This window comes from Mustelus asterias, chromosome 10, assembly GCF_964213995.1.
Source record: "Mustelus asterias chromosome 10, sMusAst1.hap1.1, whole genome shotgun sequence".
Taxonomy (NCBI): domain Eukaryota; kingdom Metazoa; phylum Chordata; class Chondrichthyes; order Carcharhiniformes; family Triakidae; genus Mustelus; species Mustelus asterias.
The window spans coordinates 90873241-90900321 of record NC_135810.1 but is presented as its reverse complement, the minus strand read 5'-3'; the positions used below and the strand labels follow the sequence as shown (position 1 = coordinate 90900321).

The 27081-nt window shown below is 44.7% G+C and overlaps 1 protein-coding gene across 2 annotated transcripts in view; it reads left to right on the top strand.

Annotated features, from left to right (window-relative positions):
- lnx2a (ligand of numb-protein X 2a) overlaps nt 1-26286 on the top strand; it is a 132686-nt gene extending 106400 nt beyond the window's left edge. For both annotated transcript variants that reach the window (XM_078222845.1, XM_078222846.1), the window contains 5 exons: nt 4044-4193; nt 7086-7263; nt 8814-9045; nt 10816-10974; nt 24776-26286. In XM_078222845.1, the coding sequence (XP_078078971.1) occupies nt 4044-4193; nt 7086-7263; nt 8814-9045; nt 10816-10974; nt 24776-24911 (855 nt within the window). In that variant the 3' untranslated portion in view covers nt 24912-26286. The remainder of the gene's footprint in view (nt 1-4043; nt 4194-7085; nt 7264-8813; nt 9046-10815; nt 10975-24775) is intronic.
- Nucleotides 26287-27081: the final 795 nt, after the last annotated feature.

Sequence of the window (27081 nt, the reverse complement as noted above, 5' to 3'; positions counted from 1 at the left end):
CCCGCTGCCCCTGGAAGCAATGCAAAGGCTGCCACAGTGCTCTGGGACTTTGTCCCAGTTATAATGAAAATGCTAAAACAAATTACCACCTTCTAGCCATCATCCTCTTACCCCCACACACCATGCCAACGTAAGTCCCTCTACACCACCATGGCCGCTCATACCCTCTATGTCAACCAATGCCACTCTCTCCACCCCATGGCTGTCTAAAGCCCATATGTCGACCCATGTTCCCATCCACCACTCTTTACCCTCACATCCTCTATGCCAACAAACCCAGTATCTACCATGAGCAGACCTCAGGAGTCATGCTGAGATGAAAAAAAAATTTCCAAATATATATTACAGACTTCACTGTATATAAAAGAGACATTTCCATTGATAAAAGCCCATTCAATATTAAATCCCTTCAAGTACTTGATTCCTTACAAAACAAATATTTGTATTCCAAATCAAAGACAATTCATGAACAACTCATGAATCAAACTCCAAACTTACATAACTGCCACTATGGTAATATTTTGTGGAAGCAGTCAAGTAGTACTAATTACATTTGTGCTGAAAAAAGAGACATGCTGTCACAGCTTTTCATCTGGTGCTTATCAGGACAGATTCGCAAGAATACCAAATCTCAAAGGACAACGACAATTTATGCTGCATGAGAAGAGGGTGCTCATTGGCTAGCAAGAGGAGTTTGATCGGTAGAGACATTGCCATGAGGAATGCACCAGGGAGTGACTGTCGCCCAACCTTTTGCTTAGTTGAAAAAGGCACAGTGTGTGGACATGTTCTATCTATTTGCAAAAGCCAGGGCCCTGTTCATGAATATATGTAGCTTCTAGCATGCATACGTGAGCTGCCCTGCGATCCCAACAAATAATTTTGAATTGGTTTTCAGTGCAATTCTTAGCACAATCAGGATTGTTTAACATGCGTGTCAAATTCCAGAATTACACCTAATGTTGGACACTATGGGCCCGGTTTTACCATCACATTGCGCCCGTATTCGGGTGCGAAAACTTGATAAAGTTGGGCTTGAAGTGAGTAGCACGATCCGCACCCGCCTCCACGCCAGTTCCCCCTTTACCAATGGCTGAAGATGGTGGCAATCAGGATCGTGCCTGGAAAGGGCGCAACAGCAATTTAAATGCATTTTAATGCATTTAAATTTAATTAATGGGCTTGACGCCCAACTATACGAGCACTTCTCCCTTTACCACCATGTTTGCCCGTCCAGATTCAGCACAAAATAGATATGGTCCGCAAAGGTCCATTTCGGGCACTCCAGCTTCTGAGGAGGTAAGTTCAGAGCTTCCGGTGGCTCTCTGACTCAGGTCAGATGGCTCTCTGGTGGGGGGGAGGTGGGTCAGATCACTCTCAGGTGTGGGAGGGAGGCGGGTCAGATGGCTCTCTGGTGGGGGGAGCAGGGGAGGGGGCAAGGGAGGCGGGGGGGTCTGCTGCCACTCTGCGTGCGATTGGTGGGGGGGGGAAGGGGGAGTCCACTGCCACTCTGCATGCAATTGGTGGGGGGGGGAAGGAGGGCAGGAGGCCGCAATCGGTTGGGTGGGGGGGATAAGGGGGTCAGTTATGTTGTGGGGGTGGGGCAATGTCTGTGGGGGCCAGGAGGGAGGCATTATCCGTCCCAGGAGCGATGTGGCAGGGGAGCGTTTTTCTATTTTTTTACTGTGCATGCGCAGTTGAAGGCTCCGATCGGAGTTTGCAGTGTTTCGGGCACGATAAGCCCCACCCACAGGCTTCTGCAGCGCGATTTGGAATCACTGATTTTTTTTCCAAGCAGAGTGCGTATGGGGACACCGGAGACCGGGTCAAAAGTCAGATCTGAAACACTCCCAGATTCAAGTCTGCCCATATGGTAAAATCGGGCCCGATGTTTTACAAGCACAGGCTGGTTGAGTGCAGTCAACTCTGCCTGTTGCAAACAGCCAAAGGGATGTGCTGTTTGACACCAACCAACCATTGGGATGGTGGATCGTATAAAACAGATACAGAGCGAAGCTCTCCTCCCCTCTGTCCTAACTATGTATACCAGCCTGACATCAGCAGTGCAACTCCTTCTGCACAGTGTGATCGTACTGCTTGGATCACTCTGGTTCAGATCATTTACTTTCAATAAGTCTGTACTGGTTGCTAGATTCTGAAATACCTGCAGCATAGATTATTTTCCTTTCTTCCTAATTGTATTTATTTTAGTTTCAAAGGGTAAAGGTTCAAGAAGCAGAAGTACCCGGAAAACAAGCCAAAATATATTGTTAGAATTAAAATAAGTGTGCTTTATAAGTGGAAACTTCAGGCTGGATTTTCCCGAATCAATGTGGGGCCAGCCACATTGGTCAGGCTTTAAAAATGTCAGGCAGCGACTGATTCTGGAATTCCCACACCCCTTCCTGTCACTGGCAGTTTTGAACAGTATGGATAAGGGACGTGTCTGTATCCAGCTGTCCTGATATTGCCAGTTCCATCGTGAAAGTGAACATTTCAGAATCCCTTCAATTTTCATGGAGTCGTGGTTTTTGAAGGTGATGCTGTACATACCAGCTAAGAGGTGTAGTGAACCATGGGGGAATCTGGTTTGGAGTCAGGAACTGTATGACAAATAAGTGCAAAAGGTGTTGCCAAATTCACATGTCATAATGAAATGCTGTCTGATAAGTAATATATCTATTTCATACAGTGATTGATGGCTCAGGCTGATTTTAAAAAAGGTAAGTGACCATTAAATTGAATAGCATTATTAAAGTGAAAAAGTCTTCCGATGCATTAAAATACATTATCCATCATGTTCTTCTACATTACACAATATTGAAATTCAGATTTGACTGTGTCAGGTGTCTCCAATGCTTTCATGGTTTTATTGAAATTCAGTTCAGACATATGTTTGACTGTTTCAAAACTTGGACAGATGGCTGAACTTCTGATTGTTTTCAAAGGCATTTGGCTCTGGAAGATTTGTTGATAGCGGTTTTTGAATTGAATCAAGTTGATATGCATAACGATAAATGGATTTAACTTAGCAGAGTTTGCTTATAAGGCTGTCAAGGGAACTGCGAGATTGGTTATTTTGTCAGTTTTATGAGCAGATAGGAGAATAATACATTTAAGTGAATTTTGAATGACTTTATTTTGACAGTTTTATGAGCTACTCAGAAGCCTCCCATGCTATAATAGGGCCTGTGAGTTCTGTGTATAGAAGATACCGAGTGATTGGGAATGGGGAGGAGGGGAATTGAGGCGAGTATGGAGGGTGGAGCATTACAGAGTGGGGGATTATGGGAGTGAGGGTTGACGAGGGGATGTGGAGTGGGTTTACAGTTGAGAGAGCAGGGCGTTAGGGGCCACTTACTCCTCTCCAGAACTAGACTGATGTCCCAGCAAACAGAGGTGGGTTTTTTAACCTGGCCATCTGACCATCTGTTTGTCTCCATCTCCAGCTCAGGACTGCTGCAGGAAGCAGCATCCCTGACTCCGGCTCATCCCAGACTCCCCACCAGGAAGATAACGTTGACGGGCACTGCCAGGCTTTGGAAATTGATCAGATTCCTGAATTAAAGATTTTTTTTTGTATTCTTCCATGGGAGTCATCCAGACTTGAAACGTTAGCTCTGTTCTCTCTCCACAGGTGCTGTCAGACCTGCTGAGATTTTCCAGCATTTTCTATTCTTGTTTCATATTCTGGCAATTTGCTTTTACATTATCCTGGGTCCCTGGATTACTAGCCCAGTGACAATACCATTACACCACCACCTCCCCTCTGACCTTTTGCGGTGTCGGCGTACATCCATTAGGATCTGAATTGGTACTGCTTAATTTCATTTTAAATAGGGTACTTACAGTAAACAGAAAATACGTTCATCACAACTTAGGCTGATTTTTATCAAACTTTGGAGTTAAAAGGCCAACTTATTGGACACACAATTTCTGGATTCCCTTGTTCTTAATCCCTTCTGAAATGTTTTCATTTTAAGCGTTAATGAATAGTGTATAAGGTAACCCACAAGTAAATGTTTTATTTTTATGGTTATCAGGCCAGTGGTGAGAGAGTTCATTTCATAATCTGTAGAACAACAAAGGAGCAGCTCCCAAATGTTATTCGAGAACTGGGATCCCAGACAAGTAATCAGCATCTATCCCAACATACAGAGCTCCTGTACCACAGCAGACCCAATACTCAAAAGGTGAGTAAGAAAAGTAATTCACTAATGAATATCATTAAAATGCATGATTTATATTATTTGAGCCTGTTCATTGTTAACTTAATTGGCTGTGTTACAAAAATAGTTCTAAGATAACTCCCAATTAGCTTCAGTATGCATGACTATCATAAGAACAAAGAACATAAGAACTAGGAGCAAAGGTAGGCCATCTGGCTCCTTGAGCCTGCTCGACCATTCAATAAGATCATGGCTGATCTTTTCATGGATTTTTAAGCTCCACTTTCCTGCCTGCTCACCAAAACCCTTAATTCTTTTACTGTTCAAAAATCGATCTATCTTTGCCTTAAAAACATTCAAAGAGGTGGCATCAACTGCTTCACTGGGCAGGGAATTCCACAATTCACAACCCTTTGGGTGAAAAAGTTCTTCCTCAACTCAGTCCTAAATCTGCTCCCCCTTATTTTGAGGCTATTCCCCCAGTTCTGGTTTCACCTGCCAGTGGAAACAACCTCCCTGCTTCTATCTTATCTATTCCCTTCATAATCTTATATGTTCCTATAAGATCCCCCCTCATTCTTCTGAATTCCAATGAGAATAGTCCCAGTCTATTCAGTCTCTCCTCATAAGCCAACCCTCTCAACTCTGGAATCACTTGATATTAAATATTCAATTTAAAGCTATTTACTTCAGATTTATAATCAGCAAGATAATACTTGTCCATTAGGAATCATTTTGCAGTTTCCAATGTGATACATTTCATTAATCACATATAAGTTAAGTAGTATGCACCTGTGGTGACCTATCGATCTTGGACTCTTAAGTTTGCTAAGAATGACGATGCCTATGATTCTCTGGGCAGAGTGTTTCCAATCTTGACAGGAAGGAGAGGTCGGCAAAAGCTACCTACTTAAATCCATATAGGAAGGGAAATCAATTAATAACAATCAGACCGTTCGTTGGTAGAGCACCTTTAACAATGAAAAATGTCCCAAGGCACTTCAAGTCTGTTGTCAAATAAAATTTGACACTGAACCATGTGAGGAGATACTGGAACAGGTGTTCACTTGCAAAAGCTGAGTCAAAGAGGTAGATTTTGAGAAGCATTTTAAAGAATGGGAAAAGGAGGCAGAGAGCTTTAGAAAAGGAATCCCAAAGTTCAGGTTGAGGCAACTGAAGATACAGCAACCATTGATAGTGCAGTGAAAATTGATAGATTGAGTGAACATTCAAAGACTGTTTCCTCGGGTGGATGGAGCTATTACAAGGGGGCATAACTATAGGGTTCGTGGTGGGAGATACAGGAAGGATATCAGAGGTAGGTTCTTTATGCAGAGAGTGGTTGGGGTGTGGAATGGACTGCCTGCAGTGATAGTGGAGTCAGACACTTTAGGAACATTTAAGCGGTTATTGGATAGGCACATGGAGCACACCAGGATGATAGGGAGTGGGATAGCTTGATCTTGGTTTCAGATAAAGCTCGGCACAACATTGTGGGCCGAAGGGCCTGTTCTGTGCTGTACTGTTCTATGTTCTATGTTCTAATTTGTATAAGGCCATGTAGGGAATTAAAAGCAAGAATGATCATTTTCAAAATTAACATTGCTGGACCAGGAGCAGGTGTAGGTCAGCGAGCGCACAAGCACACAGAGTGAATGGAATTTGCTGCGAGTTAGGATACAAGCTGCGGAGTTTTGTTAAGTTTAAAGTTTATTTATTATTGTCACAAGTAGGCTTACATTAACACTGCAATGAAGTTACTGTGAAAATCCACTAGACGCCACACTCCGGTGGCTGTTCGGGTACACTGACGGAGAATGTAGCATGGCCAATGCACCTAACCAGCACGTCTTTCGGACTGTGGGAGGAAACTGAAGCATTCAGAGGAAACCCATGGGCAGAACGTGCAGATTCCGCACAGACAGTGACCCAAACTGGAAATTGAATCCGGGTCCCTGGTTATGGAAGGCAGCAATGCTAACCACTGTGCCGTCCTGGATGAATGCCGAGTAAGCAAGCTGGGAGACTGGCCATGAAAGCTTTGGAATAGTCAAATCAAGAGGTAATAAAGTATTGAATGAGGTTTTCAGCAGCAGATCAGCTGAGGCAGGGATAGAGATGGATGTGGAAATAGTCAGTCTTAGTGATGGACGTAATAAAGGCTCGAGACCTTATCTCAGGATTTAATAGGACACTGAGTTATTGAAAGTCTATTCCAGCCTCAGTCATTGGCCATGGAGATGAATGGATTAGCGGTTAGGGATTGGATTTTGTAATGGAGAATGAAGACGATGCCTTCAGTCTTTCCAATGTTTAAGTGGAGGTAATTTCTGCGCATCCAGTACTGGATGTTACTTAAGCAGTCTGACACAAATCAGAGGCTGTGACAGGTTCAAGAGAGGTAGTAGTGAGTTAGAGCTAGGTGTTGTCAGTGTATTTGTGAAGCTGTAATGTTTTTGGATAAAGTCGCTGCCAAGGAGCAACGGAAAGATGAGAAATAGTAGGTCAACAAGAATAGATCCTTGGGGAACCTCGGACTTAACAGTGCATGAGAGGAAAGAGATGCCATTGCCTGTCATTCTCTAGCTACAATTGAATAGATTGGAATGGGACCAGGAGAGGAAAGTCCCACGTGGCTCAATGACAAAGGATCGGCACTGGAAGAGGATAGTGTGATCAACCATGTCAAAGGCTGCCATTAGGCATTGTCACAGTCATATTGAATGTCATTGTCACAGTCATATCAGATGTCATTTTTGAATGATCATCTTTGAAGGTAAATAAATGAAAAGATCATGAAATAAGCTACAATAGAAATAATTGATAATCCATGAAAATATATTCATGAAGACTCCCAGTTTTCACATTAATTTTGAAGACATTGAATGAAAACAAGAGTTTTCCCTATTTCCTCAGGACCTATCCCAATGTGTTACTTGTCAAGAAAAGCAGATCAATGTAAAGAAAAATCCTCATGAATCTTTAGGAATGACTGTAGCAGGAGGACGGGGCAGCAAAAACGGTGAATTGCCAATCTTCGTCACCAGTGTACAGCCACACGGCTGCCTCTACAGAGAAGGGAGGATTAAACGTGGTAAGGCTACACACTGGTCAGAATCCACAGGAACTCCTTCGATGATTCCATTAAGCATCTTAATTTATAAAGTGTAACATATTTTCATCATCAGAGTAGGGAACAAATTGTACCTGCTGTGCAAAATCTTAGAATTTGAATGTAGTTGTGAAAAAGTAAAGTGCTGACTAAACCTCACTTCCCAAGGCTTTTGAAAATTTATGACGTTCATCTTCTGTAACATCTGTTAGCCTGTTAATGTATTGTTTCTACACAAAGTGTATTTCATGTATTTTATAACTAGAGGTTTATAGTTGGAGTGAGATGATCAACACAAAACAGAACTTCAGCGACTAAGTTTATGTAGAATAATACAAATTCAACTAAATTTTTTTATTTGTACTCAATTAACTGTGAGGATGTAATGCAGTAAATGTTCATATAAATGATCATATTTTCTAATTATGAATTCAATTTATGGCATCTTAAGATAACAAGTAGATAAACTAGAGCATTTAGATTTTGAAGTTGAGAGGAGTTGGAGAAATTGGTTGACACCGTATGTTAACATGCTTAAAGCATATTTGGATACTTCAACAATTCCCCATGTTCAACATTATTTTTCTCTGTATCTTGTTTTTGAATGACTGTTTATGATTGACATTCATTTGTTATTGCTAGCTGTGTATAGGCTGATAAATATGCCTTTTGTGAAAGTGAACGCCATCACTTGACAATGAAGACTGAGATTATGGCCAGAATTTTATGCTCCCCAGGATATATTTTTACCCATGGCAGGGAAGGCATTAGTTAGCCCGCTTGCCTGTGGGCCAATTGAGGACCTTTTAAGGGGACCAATTAATGGATTTTACCTGTGGCAGGGGAGACCAGAGCCAAGTGTTCAGGCTACCCAGTAAAAGCTGGTGACCTTGGTAATAGGGGGAGAGGTTCCCTTTTCTTGGGCAACCTATGCCAATCAGAGGCCTCCTCTCCCCCCGCCCCCCGTTCACAATCCATAGACTACTTCTTCAGGCCAATAGAAGCTACCACTTCCAGTGCCGTTGCTAGGAGAAGAGATCTGCCAGCTATTTGATTGGCTAGCAGCTCTCAGAGGTGAGACTTCCTTCTGGATGGGGCAGAAGATCCACCTCAAGCCAATTAATAGCTTGTGGTTAGTAAATGACTGTGTGGTGAACAAGCCAAGTGCAGGTGAGTTGGCCCTCACCTTTTACGCTGGGGGATGCAGAGACCCTGGTCATGTGTAAAATTCAACTTTACATAGCACAATCAGCTTTGTTGCTCTGAAATGTATCAGCCGCCGCATTTCTTAGAAGGAGTCAGTGTAACAAACCACCTATTTTTCTGCCTGAGTAAAAAAGTAAAAGTAACATTTTCCAAATTTAATAGTGCATTGAATTTTGTTCAAGAACTTTTTATTAGGATTTCATGTAAATTAGTGATCTTGTGAAAATGCCAAAACAAATTTTTAAAAAATGAATGCAAGCACCCAAAGTCTAAAATACATTGACTAATGGGAAGCTGGAAATAAGTCTGATTTTTTTTTTAAACAGGGGATGTACTACTGAGCATCAATGGTATTGACCTGACCTGTCTGAGTCACAGTGAAGCAGTGGACACACTGAAAACTAGTGCTACTTCACCAGTTGTTATACTAAAGGCACTGGAAGTACAAACAATAGAAGAGCAGGGCCAAGCTGCAGAGGAGCAACTGAGCACAAACAATGAGAATGAATATGATACTGTTTGGTCACCATCGTGGGTCATGTGGTTAGGATTGCCAAGGTAAATGACTTATGTATTCTATCTTGTGAAATTGATGACATTAAGCCTGTTTTCAATATTAACTCCAAAACGCGAAAGACATTTTGTATAAATTTACTTCTATTCAAAAAGTATTAGAGTCATAGAGGTTTACAGCATGGAAACAGGCCCTTCGGCCCAACTTGTCCATGCCGCCTTTTTTTTTAAACCCCTAAGCTAATCCCAATTGCCCACATTTGGCCCAATCCCTCTATACCCATCGTACCCATGTAACTATCTAAATGCTTTTTAAAAGACAAAATTGTACCCAACTCTACTTCTACCTCTGGCAGCCTGTTCCAGACACTCACCACGCTCTGTGTGAAAAACATTGCCTCTCTGGACACTTTTGTATCTCTCCCCTCTCACCATAAACCTATGTCCTCTAGTTTTAGACTCCCCTACCTTTGGGAACTTTCCAAAAAATTGTTTGAATTTCCCTAGTTCTTCATTTTCAACATCATCTATATATCAAGAGAGTGCCTGAAATTGGCATTGTCCATTATAGAAAATGAGGACTTTTGGTTTGTTTTCCCCCATCAAGAACTATGTTTCTCATAGTCAAGCATAGGATTGCAGCTGCCATGTTGCTATATCTGATTCAAAATTCCAAAAATGCATTTTTCCCAAGGCTCCATGTTAGGACTGGAGGCAGAAGCACTGACTGGAGGTAGTCTGACTGGTGCTAACAGACCAAAATGCTTTTTCACCTTGTCTTGTATTGAGACTTTGGCACCAACTCCAGTGATATTTGCTCAATAAGTTGGTCCTTTAGCTTATGTTATATCCGTAGTGCCTGTGTATTCTACTTTTATTCATGCTTATATTACATTTCAGTAGCAACTTGCCATGATCATCTTTTGCCAAGTTTCACTGGGGATCATTCTTCTTCTCTTTCATTATCAACCTGCTGTGTAAACTCAATTTCATCCTTGAATTGGGTATATAATTTTTGTTCCTTGTAAATAATGTTTCCTGCACTGGAATTTCTAAACTCTTGCAAACTCTTGTTTCTCTTGTGGATAGCTGCCTATGAGTGCCTTTTGATAGGTGGTGTAATGAACTTCCAGCATTGATCATTAATCAATCATTAATTTGACATGATGGTCCTATAGCCTGGTCTTACTGTAAGTTGATGTCCAAAGTGATATAATAATTTATCCTTCAACAAGATATCATTACCCCAACTTCAAACCTCCTTCCTCACAAATCAAAACAAAATTGCTGTTTTTACTAAGTTGATAATCATAAAATCTTTGGCATTTAACATACATCATATCAAGTTTTTCTATGAGTTTTGCCAACAGTTTTGAGGTCTGTGGCTGAGTCAGACTATCTCCAAACAGGGAAGGTAAAATACATGGTTCAATCTATTCTTCATTGCTATTGTGTAGCAGTCAGAAGGCCTTTGTTAAGGGCACTCCTTAAGATTTGTTATTATTTCAGCTGACTTAAAGTAGATCTCAGTTCAGAACAGCTGCAAAGCTGCCACATTGAGTAATCTGCACACCAGAAGAAAGAATTATGGCTTAGATCACTCAGCTATAGATGATCTACATTTTGATTAATTTGTTCCAGTTGCCAGAATCTTAACACCCACACAAGTGACTTCTTTCTTTGCTTTCTGGTTGTGCTATTTTTCTATCTCCTAAAGTGTGAATTAGATGCCAAGAATAAAGAATATTTAGCAATCAAGTGAAAACATAATGGAGCTACAATAAGCATTTAGTGTAATGTTTCATTTCTTTTCAGCTCCCTTCATAGCAGTCATGATATTGTTTTACGGAGGAGTAACTCAGGAAGCTGGGGCTTTAGTATTGTTGGTGGTTATGAAGAAAATCACTGTAATCAGCCCTTTTTTATTAAAACAATTGTATTTGGGACACCAGCTTATTACGATGGAAGACTGAGGTAAGTAAGCATTTTTTTGTCTTTATTTGGAACTATCTTTTTAGAGAAACCTCCATTTTAAAATGAGAAATTCTACACACTATGGTCCTTCATTGCTGAAGCTGAATGTAAGCCCAAATGTTTATGTCACTTTACAATAGCTCTAATAATCGAGTGGCAATATATAATGAACATTTTAAGGCACCAATTTAGAAATGAGTGGCTGCACAAAAATTGAGAATTCAGTGAATAAAGATGATTCATTTCAACGCAATTACATGTTTTAAAATATTGAGTCTCCTTGCACTTTTTCTTTTGTATATATTTTGTTTATATGAAATAGTTGTCTCAAAATTTATAGAAAAGAGCATTATGTAAACAGTCATCACTGTTGATTCCTATAATGTTGTAACACGACTAATGTGATATGTTTTATGAAAGTTAATTGTGTCACAGATTTTATTAAATATTACATCATACACCAGATCCATTATGCTAAATGTTGAAAACTTGCACATTCCTGGAAATAATTAATGGCATTTCAAATTCCTTAAACTAAACATTGATCAAGTTCATGTGGTAGAAATAGTATAAATGAGAACTCTTCATTATTGGAATCTAAACATTTTTATTATGTAACTAATTTCATCAAGATATTTTTGTAACGATTGACTTATGTTTGAGTTTTCTGACTGGTTCGTAGTTAATGTTTCTGGTTAGTCCAATATTTTGTCATGTAAACATGTCATATAAGCAATATTTGTTGAGAATTTCATTGTTTCTGACTTGGCTAAAATAATTTTTACTTTTTCTGTTTTACTTAACAATTATATTCCTTGAGCATTAATGTTGCCACCAAAATAAACTCTGCAATGCAGTTGCAATGATAGTACTTTGCTTAACTACTGTCAGTGTAAAACCATTGAAAACTTACAACATGTAAAGCAACCATTTGGCCCATCCTGTCCATTTGTTTCACTTTACAGCATTGAAATAATCTCTGCTCTTCTTGTCATTGCCCTCAGCATACTCATTCTTCCTCCCACTCCTCCTTGGTCTGATCCTGATGCCCAGACTTTGCATTGTGTCTGGGTCAGCAAAAGCTAGAAACAGAACTGTGCAATAAGCCTGCTATTACCTGCACCCAGTTTTCAAAATATTTGCCTTTGTTTCGTGACGCTTGCCTTTCATTGACACTATCTCCTTAAATTATATGCATGCGAGATGTTCTGTCTCCTCCATTGCTGTGCTCTAAATACCTGCTCAAGTCGATATCTGGATTTGTGAATAGTTATGTAAATGAGCTGATCTGAAAATATTTGTGTGATTAGCACCAGTGTAAACCATTTAGACTCGATTTATATCGGGGGGGGGGGGAAATTGGCATATAGATATAATGAAAATATAGTAAAGAATTAATTTTAAACAACTTGACAGTGGCAAAGTTTTTGTCATGAAATATATGTTTTTAACCACAGGCTTCCCACACTCCCCTACCTACTACAGCAAACATTAATCAGCTTTTACACTCCTTCAGGAAGAATTGCCTTAGAAAATTATATAATAACCAATTAACTTTGGTTCCAGTCTGAATCACTTGACATCAAATGTGATTTTTACAGTTAATTGACATAAAATTGATCAGCCATTTTAAATAAGTAACAAACCAAAATACCGCGGATGCTAGAAATCTGAAATAAAAATAGAAAATGCTGGAAATACTAAGCAGTTCCGGCAACATGATTAAAAAATTACATTTGCACCAGGTATTCACCATCTGCAATGAGAGAGAATCCAACAGTCTCCCCTTAGCATTCAATGGCATTACCATTGCTGTATCCTCCACTATCAACATGCTGGGGCTTCCCTTTGATCAGAAACTGAACTGGAGCAGCCATATAAATGCTATAGCTACTACAGGTCAGAGTCTAGGAATTCTGCTGTGTAACTCACATCCTGACTCCCCAAAGCCTGAAGCTCCAACGATATTCATGAAGCTCAATACCATCTAGGACAAAGCAGCCCTCTTGAATGGCACCCCATCCACCACTGCAACATCGATTATCTCCATTACTGACACATGGCGGCAGCCGTGTGTACCATCTACAAGATGCACTGCAGCAACTCACCAAGACTCCTTCGACAGCACATTCCAAACTTACAACCTCTAACATCTAAAAGGACAAGGGAAGAAGAAGAATGGGAACATCGCCACCTGCAAGTTCCCCTCCAAATCACACACCACCCTGACTTGGAACTGTATTGCTATTCCTTCACTGTCACTGGGTCAAAATCCTGGAACTCCCTCCCTGACAGCATTGTGGGTGTATCTGCACCATATGGACTACAGCGGTTGAAGAAGGCAGCACAGTACCGCCTTCTCAATTAGGGATGGCCAATAACTCCTGGCCATCCAGTGAGGCCCACATCCTGTGAACAAATTTAAAAAGAGAAATCAATTTGATGTTTCAGGTTGATAACCCTTCATCAGAATCTTCAATACCTGACACCAAAGAAGTTTATTGTTAGACTATTGTGTTTTTGCCAAAGGTAGCTGAGGCATCAGTAAAGACTCATGAAGGAAGAAATACAACTGACTTTTTAAATAGTGCCTTTATGATCACACTTAGAGTTAAGGTGAAGGGTGGTTTGCCATACATGAGTTTAGAGGGGAATCTCTTATCAAAAAGTAACTAGAGAAGAGATGAATTTCAGGCCAATGTTGTACCTGTGCTCAGGAGGCTGACATCCCAAATGATTTAGAAATTTAACATTGAAGAAGTTTGCTAAAGTTGACTCCACAGCACTGAGCATGGTAGTAGTGTGCTCACACTTGGTTTTAGGCCATCTTTTGGGAACCATATAGTCTACATAACACTATCAATGATAATAATGGATCGCAAGCTGGTTACAAAATGTAACCAGGAGAGGGGGAGGGAGAGAGGGGGAGGGAGAGAGGCCAGGATACAAAATTATTTGCTACCAAATAAACCTGTTGGACTTTAACCTGGTGCTGTGAGACTTCTTACTGTACAAAATGTAAAACAGAGAGTAAGAGTTGTTACGGCGCAGCACATAGTAAGTGCTGAGCTTCCCAAATCCCAAAGAAAAACCTGAAACAGTTGCTGGAATAGTTTTGCAATTTGTGTATTATGAGGAGGTTTTCTGAAATCAGGAAGTAGCTTCTCAGACTAATTGTGATGACTTTTATATTAAAGTTAAACTTATGTGAGACGAAAGTAATAGAAAAAAATTGCACCTTAAAACACAATTAACAGTACTTTATAAACATTTCCAAACAGATCTTGCCTAAAATAACTGAGAACGAAACCCCCTTTCAATGTCAGCAATCCTTGTATATTTTCCAATCTATGAAATCCCAATAATTTTACCCTAAATTGCCATGTTGCTCTAGGATTCTCTAAGGGTCACAGCAAATGGTATTTTCTAGGTCTGGCTTGCTCCACAACTCAGTTTTCTTTGCAATCTCACCAACTACCCCACACGCACACCACACACACAGTCTTCAATGTTCTCTTAAATCTGTTTTTCCCCTTTGATCTTACCCTCTATTGTATCCTACGATCCTTTTGAAGTTCCTTTTTTCAGAATTGACCAACTCTTATTTTTACATTATGGCTACTATGGGGTGATTTTGACCTCTCTCCTCCCCCTCTCTCCTCCCCCTCTCTCCCTCCCCCTCTCTCCCTCCCCCTCTCTCCCTCCCCCTCTCTCCTCCCCCCTCTCCCTCCCCCTCTCTCCCTCCCCCTCTCTCCCTCCCCCTCTCTCCCTCCCCCTCTCTCCTCCCCCTCTCTCCCCCCCTCTCTCTCTCCCCCTCTCTCCCTCCCCTCTCTCCTCCCCTTTCTCTCTCCTCCCTTCTCTCTGTCCCTACCCTCTCTGTCCCTACCCTCTCTGTCCCTACCCTCTCTGTCCCTACCCTCTCCGTCCCTACCCTCTCCGTCCCTACCCTCTCCGTCCCTACCCTCTCCGTCCCTACCCTCTCCGTCCCTACCCTCTCCGTCCCCACCCTCTCCGTCCCCACCCTCTCCGTCCCCACCCTCTCCGTCCCCACCCTCTCCGTCCCCACCCCTCTCCGTCCCCACCCTCTCCGTCCCACCCTCTCCGTCCCACCCTCTCCGTCCCCACCCTCTCCGTCCCCACCCTCTCTCCGTCCCCACCCTCTCTCCGTCCCCACCCTCTCTCCGTCCTCACCCTCTCTCCGTCCCACCCTCTCTCCGTCCCCACCCTCTCTCCGTCCCCACCCTCTCTCCGTCCCCACCCTCTCTCCGTCCCCACCCTCTCGTGCTCTCCCCCCGAGAGCGCTGAAAAATGGGAAATGGAGTTTAACCCTGACAAATGCGAGGCGATTCATTTTGGTAGGACAAATTTAAATGTGGATTACAGGGTCAAAGGTAGGGTTCTGAAGAATGTGGAGGAACAGAGAGATCTTGGTGTTCATATCCATAGATCTCTGAAGGTTGCCACTCAAGTGGATAGAGCCGTGAAGAAGGCCTATAGTGTGTTGGCGTTCATTAACAGGGGGTTGGAGTTTAAGAGCCGTGGGGTTATGCTGCAACTGTACAGGACCTTGGTGAGACCACATTTGGAATATTGTGTGCAGTTCTGGTCACCGCACTACAAGAAGGATGTGGAGACACTGGAAAGAGTGCAAAGGAGATTTACCAGGATGCTGCCTGGTTTGGAGGGTAGGTCTTATGAGGAAAGGTTGAGGGAACTTGGGCTTTTCTCTTTAGAGCGGAGAGGTTGAGAGGAGACTTGATAGAGGTTTATAAGATGATGAGGGGATAGATAGCGTGAACGTTCAAAGACTATTTCCTCGGGTGAATGGAGCGGTAACTAGAGGGCTTAACTATAGGGTTCATGGTGGGAGATACAGGAAGGATGTCCGAGGTATGTTTTTTACTCAGAGAGTGGTTGGGGTGTGGACTGGACTGCCTGCAGGGATAGTGGAGTCAGAAACTTTAGGAACATTTAAGAAGCTATTGGATAGGCACATGGAGTACTTCGGGATGATAGGGAGGAAATAGCTTGATCTGGGTTTCAGACAAAGCTCGGCACAACATCGTGGGCTGAAGGGCCTGTTCTGTGCTGTACTGTTCTATGTTCTATGTTCTCTCGCGCTCTCCCCCCTCTCGCGCTCTCCCCCCTCTCGGCTCTCCCCCTCTCGCGCTCTCCCCCCTCTCGCGCTCTCCCCCCTCTCACGCTCTCCCCCCTCTCGCGCTCTCCCCCCTCTCGCGCTCTCCCCACTCTCGCGCTCTCCCCACTCTCGCGCTCTCCCCCTCTCGCGCTCTCCCCCCTCTCGCGCTCTCCCCCCCTCTCGCGCTCTCCCCCCTCTCGCGCTCTCCCCCCTCTCGCGCTCTCCCCCCCTCTCGCGCTCTCCCCCCTCTCGCGCTCTCCCCCCTCTCGCGCTCTCCCCCCTCTCGCGCTCTCCCCCTCTCGCGCTCTCCCCCCTCTCGCGCTCCCCCCTCTCGGGCTCTTCCCCCTCTCGCGCTCTCCCCCCTCTCGCGCTCTCCCCCTCTCGCGCTCTCCCCCCTCTCGCGCTCTCCCCCCCTCTCGCGCTCTCCCCCCTCTCGCGCTCTCCCCCCTCTCGCGCTCTCCCCCTCTCGCGCTCTCCCCCCTCTCGCGCTCTCCCCCCTCTCGCGCTCTCCCCCCTCTCGCGCTCTCCCCCCTCTCGCGCTCTCCCCCCTCTCGCGCTCTCCCCCCTCTCGCGCTCTCCCCCCTCTCGCGCTCTCCCCCTCTCGCGCTCTCCCCCCTCTCGCGCTCTCCCCCTCTCGCGCTCTCCCCCTCTCGCGCTCTCCCCCCTCTCGCGCTCTCCCCTCCCCCCTCTCGCGCTCTCCCCCCTCTCGCGCTCTCCCCCCTCTCGCGCTCTCCCCCCTCTCGCGCTCTCCCCCCTCTCGCGCTCTCCCCCCTCTCGCGCTCTCCCCCTCTCGCGCTCTCCCCCTCTCGCGCTCTCCCCCTCTCGCGCTCTCCCCCCTCTCGCGCTCTCCCCCCTCTCGCGCTCTCCCCCCTCTCGCGCTCTCCCCCTCTCGCGCTCTCCCCCCTCTCGCGCTCTCCCCCCTCTCGCGCTCTCCCCCCTCTCGCGCTCTCCCCCCTCTCGCGCTCTCCCCCCTCTCGCGCTCTCCCCCTCTCGCGCTCTCCCCCCTCTCGCGCTCTCCCCCCTCGCGCTCTCCCCCCTCTCGCGCTCTCCCCCCTCTCGCGCTCTCCCCCCTCTCGCGCTCTCCCCCCCTCTCGCGCTCTCCCCCCTCTCGCGCTCTCCCCCTCTCGCGCTCTCCCCTCTCTCGCGCTCTCCCCCCTCTCGCGCTCTCCCCCCTCTCGCGCTCTCCCCCCTCTCGCGCTCTCCCCCCTCTCGCGCTCTCCCCCCTCTCGCGCTCTCCCCCCTCTCGCGCTCTCCCCCCTCTCGCGCTCTCCCCCCTCTCGCGCTCTCCCCCCTCTCGCGCTCTCCCCCCTCTCGCGCTCTCCCCCCTCTCGCGCTCTCCCCCCTCTCGCGCTCTCCCCCCTCTCGCGCTCTCCCCCCTCTCGCGCGCTCCCCCCTCTCGCGCTCTCCCCCCTCTCGCGCTCTCCCCCCTCTCGCGCTCTCCCCCCCTCTCGCGCTCTCCCCCCTCTCGCGCTCTCTCCCCCTCTCGCGCTCTCTCCCCCCTCCTCGCTCCATCTCCCCCCTCCTCGCTCCATCTCCCCCCTCTCGCTCTCTTCCCCCCCTCCCGCTCTCTTCTCTTCTCTCTCGCTCTCTCTCTTCTCTCTCCCACTCTCTCTTCTCTCTCCCCTTGTCTCCGGGACTTCCCATCTCAATGGATATTCGGTGGGCGCTGGCATGACTTATCCCTGGTGCCGTTTACAATAGGATCATTTAGACGTGAACCTGTCGTGGGGGGGTTCACCCTTGGGCATGAAGGTGAGTAAAGCCCCAGGGGAGAGGGCCTGGCAATGTTCCTTGACACTGCCCCATGACACAAATTGACACTGCCAGGTTGACACTATGCTCGCCTGGCAGTGCTAACTAGTCATGATGTGTGCCAGGGGGCTGGCCCCATTTGGAGCCTCATGAAAAGGGGGGTATTCAGATATGGTTAGGGGCAGACAGAGCAGCAGGGGATGCCGGCGATGGCCGTTGGGGGGAGGGGGTGCCTGCTCTGGTGTTGCTGGAGGGGGTAAGGGCTGGTGATTGGAGGGGAGGAGGGGTAGGGGCAGGTCATCAGGGGAAGAGGAGGAGAGATGTGCCAACTCAGATCATGTGTAGAGAGGGGAGCCGCTGTGACCTCTGTGATGGGCTGAGGGGAGTTTCATTCTCGTTATAATCAGGGTGCCCTTTAAACATGACACCCCAATGTCAGTGCAGACGGCTTTTGCCAGCTTGTTTAGGCCCCACTCCCCTGCATGACAGCATGAAACATACCCCCTTGATTTTTTTTAGGCAGAATGTCGTAAGATCTGGAGAGAAAACCGTTGTGTTTCTCGAGAGAAATTCACTTATTTTCTTGCCAGAAACAACACTCTGCTATTGTTTTGGTAAGATTTTGCCCTATGTTTTAAAAGTAAACTTGCATTTTCTTTGCCTTATCTATTTACAATCTTCTAATTGTATATGCTCCCTTTTGACATACAACAGCCAACTTCAAACCACTTTTTCTTTGTCTTATGTAAATTTGTATGCAAGCTCTCTCGGCACCCTCTATTCATCAACATATCAAACCATTTGCCTTCACACCTTCCTGTGGGCCCGATTTAACCATTGCGTTGCACCTGTTTTCGGGCACGAAAACTTGGTAAAGTTGGGCGTGATTCGCGTTTGTCTCCGTACCGGTTCCCCCTTTACCAAGGCCCGAAAATGGGGGGGAGGGGGTGCGGAAGGGGGGTCCGCTGCCACTCTGCCTGAGATCAGTGGAGGGGAAGGGGGGAGGAGTCCACAATTGGTCTGGGTGGCAGGGGAGTGGGGGGGATAAGGGGGTCAGTAATGTTGGGGGGGTGGGGCAATGTCTGTGGGGGCCAGGGGGAGGCATTATCCGGCCCGGGAGTGATGTGGCAGGGGAGTAGCATTCTATCATTTTTTGTCTGCGCGTGCGCAGTTGGAGGCGCCAATTGGAGCTGCAGGGTTTGGGGCGTGTTAAACCCCGCCCAGAGGCTTCTACAGCGCGATTCAAAATCACTGATATTTTTGCAGGCAGAGTGCATATGGGGGCGCTTGAGAACATGTCTAAAAATCGGATCTGAAACACTCCCGGTTTTAAGTCCACCCAGTGCTTAGAATCAAAATGGTAAAATTTGGCCTTGTGTGTTCATTTAAGCAGTGCTAATGCATTTGTGTTTTTTTGGGTTCCCCCTGGGTTTTCAGAGTAGGGTTTTGGTTAGGTTGATTGACAAACAATCATGTGATCAATGGGAGGAGTTAAGCTTGCAGGAAAGAAAGGGTTTCAGTTTCATTTTAAAATACAAAGGGAATTGCTGCCTGGAGTGCCAGAAGAAAGCAGTGGCTCTCTCTCTGAAAAGGCCACCTGAGAGCTCCAAAGTCTGGTTAGCCTAAGTCACAGCAAGTATGCCTGTGTTTTACTAAGTAATTTTTAAAGAGGGGGTTTGAGTCTATAAGAGGAATGTTGCTTGAAATGGAATTCATAGGTTAGCAGTTAAGATTTATATCTTGTCGTGTTTAATTATTGTTAAAGGTTAAGCTAATTCATTTGCTACAGTTAAATTATGTTATTAAATAAAGTTTGTTTTGATCGAAGCTTCCCAGTTTGTCAGTAATTCGCGCCTGGATAGAGAAAAGGGATCTAGAGGTGCAGATATATAAACCACTCAAATTACCAATACAAGTTTTAAAAAAAGACCATTTAAAAAAAATAACCCATAAAATGTTCATTTCTCGAGAAGCGGAGATGTTGCATTAAATTTGTATTGAACCTTGGTACAATTACTCTTGTAATACTTGCACTCCATTTTATGGACAGGACAAAGAGTCATTGGCAAAAGATCCACTAATACTACTACTACTTCTTTGGCAGTCCCTCAGGGTCGAGTATGAATTGCTTCCACTCGGGGGTGGTGGGTTTTACAGTGGCTGAGTAGTCCAATCCTTGAGGCACAGACTCTGCCACAGGTTTGGCAGGTGGTGTTTGATGAGATGGGTGGGTGGGACGCTCTGGATTCTGCACTCTGTTTCCGCTGTTTCTGCACTCTGTTTCCGCTGTTTACGCTTAGCCTCCGTGTGCTCCACCCGGTGACGTTTGAGGTGATTGGCACCTTCACGGATGCTTCTTCTCCAGTTTGTGCATTCTTAGGCAAGTGATTCCCACATGCCAATGGGATGTTGCATTTATCTAATGAGGCTTTCAGAGTATCCTTGTAGCATTTCCTCTGCCCTTTACTTTCCATTGGAACTGGATAAGTTGTGATATTTTCCCTTTTATAAGCATGGAAACCATCTCAAGAGCAGTTGTACAAACTATTGGGACTCGGAGTCTGCCTCACAGCCATGGCTGCAGCACACCGGTTGAACACTACTGAATTACATACCCTGTATTCCCGAGCCAATCTCTTGTACAATTGCTGCATGTGTTCCTTGGATCCCACGGTGTACATGCATGGCCAGATGCATGACTGTATCATGGCTCGCCCTCCAGCCAGACACTGATGTGATAAAGGGCCCCCAGATCCCAGAGCTGGCCGTGGATCTCCTTCCTGCTCTTGCAGAATCCCAGGAACCATTCCAGTAACCGAGCACATCTCCCGCCTTGCTTAAAACCACAGCAGCCACATAGCACTGGAGCAGAGGCTCCATCGTGGCACACCCCAGCCCGCAGACCCTTTGTAGTCAGGGGCTTGAACTAAAGGGCTCTTCCTGATTCTGGCATTCAGGAGGGAAGCTCCCCTGAAGCTATAGTGGCTGAGATTCAGGAAGTTGACAGAGCCGAGCCTTGGGAAATTGACAGAGAAAAAAATTAAATCAGGGCTAGGAGTCTGCCCCACAGCCATGCCCATGGCACACTTGCAAGCTTCTCATGGCACACCAGTGTGCCATGGCACAGCGGTTGGGAACCACTGATCTAGTGGCATGTTTACTTGCCACTCTTTCAATACTGCTGACAACAATTTACAATATGTAGAAAATTTCATTAACCAACAAAATAACGATGTGGAGATGCCGGCTTTGGACAGGGGTGGGCACAGTAAGAAGTCTCACAGCATCAAATTAAAGTCCAACAGGTTTATTTGGAATCACAAAACTTTCGGAGCGCTGCTCCTTCATCAGGTGAGTGAGCAGTGCTCCGAAAGCTTGTGATTCCAAACAAGCCTGTTGGACTTTAACCTGGTGTTGTGAGGCTCATTGTATGCAATTTTCAACAGTGATATCACAATTTTTGATGGTCTATTTCCTTGCACAAGCTGAATGAGTTATTGTATACTGTGCTGCATTTATACTGCTAGATAAAGCTTCAACTTGCAGACGAAGAGTTCAAAGAATGTTTTCGGGCTAGTTTCTTAGAACAGCACATTCTGGAGCCAACTAGAGGGCAAGTTATATTAGACTGTTATTGTGCAATGAGATAGGATTAACTGATGTCCTCACAGTGAAGGCATCCTTAAGTAGCAGCAATCATAATATGATTGAATTTTGCTGGTAAAGTGGGGGTAGCAATGGCTATGGGAAGCAAAAGGGCAGCGATGCCAGTAAAGGGGGAAGCAATGGCTATGAGGGGGAGAGTTCCCATGATCCTGCTGCGGTGGAAGGTGGAGTGGGGGGCAGAGCACCCGATACTTGTGTGCTGTGGTTGCTGGGGGATGGGAAGAGAGCCCCCCATATCTCCAAGATGGGGTGAGTGGGGTCGCCACAATGTTTGTGGTGGGTCCTCTGTGTCTGTGGGGGGTGGGGGGGTGGGGGGATGTTGACAACAGTGATTCCAGCATTGAATGGGGTTCCCTTTAAAGATGGCACCCTGATCTCTGTAGTGCCAGCCTTGCCAGTTCTATCAGGCCCTGCCATGCCAGAGTGATGGCATAAACTATGCCTCAGAATTAGTCTGCACTCAGTGCCAGAAGATCTGTAGAGTTTCATACCTTTTTTCATACAGAGCCGGACACTCTGACAAGTTATGGCAAAATTCTGCCCATAAAGATGGATAAATAAGAGTTTCTATAGATATTTAAATAGGAGCTAACAAAGTGAGCATTAGTCCTATGGAAAGTGTATCTGGGGAATTGATAATGGAAAGTACAGCTGTGACAGATGAATTAAACAGGTATTTTGCATCTGTCTTCATCATAGAGTAATATCCCAGAAATGGTTGTAAAGCAGGAAATGGAAGGGAGGGAGGAACTCAGGACAGTTACAATCACTAAGGGAAGTGTTTTTGTGCAAATTGTTGGGTCTGCAGGCTGACAAATAACCTGGTCCAGATGGACTTCAACCTAAGGTCTTAAAAGAAGTGGCTAATGAGGTAGTTGATGCATTGGTTTTAACTTTCCAAAATTCAGGTAGGCAGGAATGTGGGGATGAAGTTCTAATCAGATCAGCCATGATCTTGTTGAATGGCAGAGTGGGCCTGGGGGGGGGGGGGGGGGGGGGGGTGCGCAAGTGGCCTACTCCTGCTCCTAATTTGTATGTTTGTACATATGAAGTGATTTAAAGCCAAAATATTTGGAGTTATTCTTCAGTTAAAGCTAACCATATTTGTCTTCCATGTACTTTTAGAATCATAGAGGTATACAGCACAGAAAAGGCCCTTCAGCCCATTGCGTCTGTGCCAGTCAAAAGCAATTATCTTGCTATTCTAATCCCATTTTCCAGCACTTGACCCATAGCCATGTATGCCTTGGTATTGCAAGTGCACATCCAAATACTCCTTAAATATTATGAGGGCCTTTGTCTCCACCACCCTTTCAGGCAGTGATAGCACAGATTCACAAAAGTTGTATTTACAATCATAGAAGTTGAAGAAAGGGTAACCGCTTTGGCACTGAAGGATACTCATAACAGAAAAGCATGGTCCAGTAAGTTTTGGAGAACTGTAGCTTCTGCTATTAGGACACATCCAGAGCACCACAGAGCCTGCCCCATCATTGGCAAGAATGAGATCATCTGTAATATCAGTCAATCTGCAATTAGAGACAAAGTAAGTAATAGCTTAATTGAATGCCAGGGCCATTACTTCTATCTGCTTCCCCCGCAATGCCAGCAATAGTATAAGTACTCTACCTGCATTTCACCAACGTTAGGGGATCATTAACTTTTCTTATTTGATTGTGGGTTGCAGACAGCTTTGGCAAAGAAACCATTTATTGTCCATCTGTAATTACCCTTGAGAAAGGGATGGTGAGCTGACTTGCAGGTTAAGTGGATTGGCCATACTAAATTGCCTCTTAGTGTCCAAAGGTGTGGAGGTGAGGTGGATTAACTATGGTAAAAGCATGGGGTTACGGGGATAGGGCAGGGTGTGAGAGCCCTCAGCTATAGCCCTCTAAGTCTGAACCAAGCTCTGAAGCCCCTCTGCATCACATGCTGTGACTCAAACATGCCCCTAAGGCCCTCAGCAACTCGGCCATGCCTTGTACCCTGTCACCCATGGCTACCATTTCCTGCCAAAGACATTCCACTGTGATTGCCACCCTTGCAGTGTTAACCTGGATAGCGCACAATGCCGGCACCATCTCGTGTGCCTGAAGGCTGTGGGACTTCCCCAACAGCCTTGCAGCTGCTGGAATGTCACGAACTTTGAGAACTTTCCCAGCAGCCCAGCATCTGGCTGGGGGCCAGCTGTTTCCTTGGATCTGGCAGACCTCCATCTGCCCGATCAATAACACATTCCCACCTCCACCTGATGTGCATCAGCAGCTGTAAAGTGCTCACCAAAAAATACCCCCGAAGCCTGTCTGCTAATTCCGCCCACCAAGGTGTGCGTTTCTGCGCTGGTGGATGGTGCAGGTGATGCCTCTGATGCCTAGGCGGTGGTTTCCTCCTGGTGGGGGTGACAGATAGTGTAGCTCCAGGGGGTGCCTGAAGGATTTGAGGAGGATGCTGGGGGGTCGGGTGCTGGACCGCCACAGGGTGCCAGGGAGTGGATCGAGGTGACATTCGAGGTTTGACGGATGGGGCTGAATCCATGAAGAGACGGATGGACACTCACCCTTGCAGCTCAAATCAGGTCATTCATCTACTTCCAATACTCAGTGTCAGGCCACGGGCACTGACTGCCACGGCCACCACGTCCCAAGCCGCATTGGAGTCCCTGCTCTGGGGTCATCGTCCCTCCCAGGGTTTCAGGATGGCCTGCCTGTCCTCCACAGCATCCAACAGCTGTCGTGACTCTCCCTCAGTGAAGTATGAGGCTGGTCTACGTGTTGCCATCCCCCTGGTGTGACTGGTTGTGGGTACAATCCCATGTTAACGGTGCACAGCTAAGGCCACTTCACATGCCTGGGGACTCCATAACGGCATGTTTCACAGGGAGACTCTTTCAGTGCACTAAAGGTCAAAGGATTGCTGTGCGGAGTGTGCTGAAGAGACCGGCATGGATCACTCCATTATTCTCGCCATTATGACTTTTAGCTGTCACCCATTGTGCAGTTAAGAATCTGCATGCAATTATTAATGCTTAGAAGCTTTGGCAGGACATCAGCAAGGAGAATCCACTTTTCAAACAAATTCCCCCCAATACTTCTACATTATCTCAGTATGATCAATAAGATAACAGTTACATTATCATACTATTTTGTAGCTGAGTGCAATTGTTAATATTCTTAAACAACCTGTCATTCCTGATAAATGATTAGGTTTCACAGGTTTTTATTTTTCTATTTGTTCTCTTCTCTATAGGTGTGGTGATATGATTGTAGCAGTGAATGGACTCTCAACAGCAGGCATGAGCCATTCTGCTCTCGTCCCAATGCTGAAAGAGCAACGAAACAAAGTTACACTAACTGTTATATCATGGCCGGGAAGCCTTATTTAAATTAAAGCCAAATGATTAAGTTTGATGCATTGTGCAGGAATATTGGATTCAAACAATAAAGGATTCGCTGACAATTTTTATCAATCAGTGACTAGCAGGATATAAAACTATAATGTACTCTTTTGTAAAATTTTAAGATATTTGCATTTGCAGCTCAATTGTGTGGTCAACATCTATTCAACAGTTTTAAAATCAATAACCCTTATTCATGATTAGTAAAGGTAAGCTAATTCAAGGTTATCAGAAATTATGTAATCAGCTAATCTCATTACTCAGATCTAAAAGCCTTACCAGCCGGCTAAGTTTCAGACAGCCACAGCCAGTCCAAGCCTTATAGTGACTTTTGAACCTCATATTACCATGAATGTAGTTTTAATGTAAAATGACTTTTAAAAGTAGAATTTAGCTACTGTATTTGTATTTATTTCACTGAATTACCACGCAAGCTGATGTTTGTATGTGCACTTACTTCCCACTACAGTACATTTCCATTGAAGTGAAACTGTTAGCAACACTTGCATCACGGTGCATGAATTTCCAAAACTTTGACATACACTAGTACCAACAGTATATTTGAAATATTTAAATGTACACATGTAACATACCTAGTTTTATTATGGAATACTTGAGGTTGAGGCCCTAAACCTGCTGAAAAGTTATTAAGAGTGCCTGTTCTTATCTTTTTTTTTAAGTTCACCTTTTCTATTTTAACATATCATTTAAGTGTTTGTTGTCCTATTACCTTATTACAATAGTGGGTTTGAAGATAAACTGTATTAATTTTTTGATGTATTGAAAGGGAGATTTTACAGTCAAATGTTTGATCTAAAATAAGTACTTCTCCAAGTTGTTCAGTTACAGAAAAGCAGTATTCTTACTATAATCTATACTTTTATTTGATTACATTTATTGTTTAAAATATTGCTAATAGAGTAACCTTTCCATTGGGAAATAAAACAGAAAATGTCAGAAGTGCAGAAGTGGTTAGTCAATGATGAAAAACATAACTTGATATATGGATCAGGCCCTTTGTCAGAAACATTGTCGTCATCGGTTTAAGTTCTAAAGAAGATTCCTGCCCAAAAGCTGAACCTCTTTTTAATTTTCAGGTGCTGATTCACTAACATTTTCAGTGTTTATTTCAGACTTTCTATTTTCAGAATTTTTTCCTCATTTCTAATCTTTTAGTCATAAGATTAGCACAAAAGAACAAAAAGCTGACCCTCCATTGCAGCTATGTCTTTTAATCCAATTGAATTTAAAAGATGATGTGAAAATAATGATTTACAGCTTTAAAGAATAAAGCTTTAAAGAATAATTTTAATATTCCCATATTGCGGTATATACATTTAATTAGGAGCTGGATTGGTAAATACTCTCTGGATACATTCAGATTTATATAAATTCCAACTACTGTATTGTTATGTGAAATAATATCTGAAAATAATGCAAGTACAAAAAGAGTTAGTCATTTCTGGAAAGAGAAAAAGTAGCTCCATACTTCTGCAGTATTAACAAAACCCTTTGGGAGTGCTGAATGAATCAAAAGATTGGGAAGTGCAACAGCTAAAGTCGGATATGATTAATGCAGACACCTATCACTTGTTCATGGATTAAATGGCCTTCAGACCAGTTTTTTGTACAAAACTAGAAATAGGCATTTGCCAGCCGCAGCTGTCACATACATTGACTCTTACCCCTACCTTCCGCCCACCTACTTTTAACATGCCCAGGGAACAGAACATTGCATATACATGTTTGCACATGTATACAGCGTACTTTAATGCTGCATTAATTGAAAACTACACCAAAAGTATAATTTGGGCCTGCCAACTGTGTACACACTTTAGCTGTCTGAGATTAATATCTGTAGCAGCATTGTCCAATAGAAACCTCTAACTGGTCACAGGCATATCTAAAGCAACACCAGTTTAGCCATGTGCACTAATTTTAGTAGAAAATACCTTGCACACAATACTAGTAAAGTAACTAGGTTAAAGTTTATTTATTAATCACAAGTAAGGCTTACATTAACAGTGCAATGAAGTTACTGTGAAATTCCCCTAGTCGCCACACTCCGGCGCCTGTTCGGGTCAATGTACATCTTTCAGACTGTGGGAGGAAACCTGAGCACCCGGAGGAAACCCACGCAGACACGGGGAGAACATGC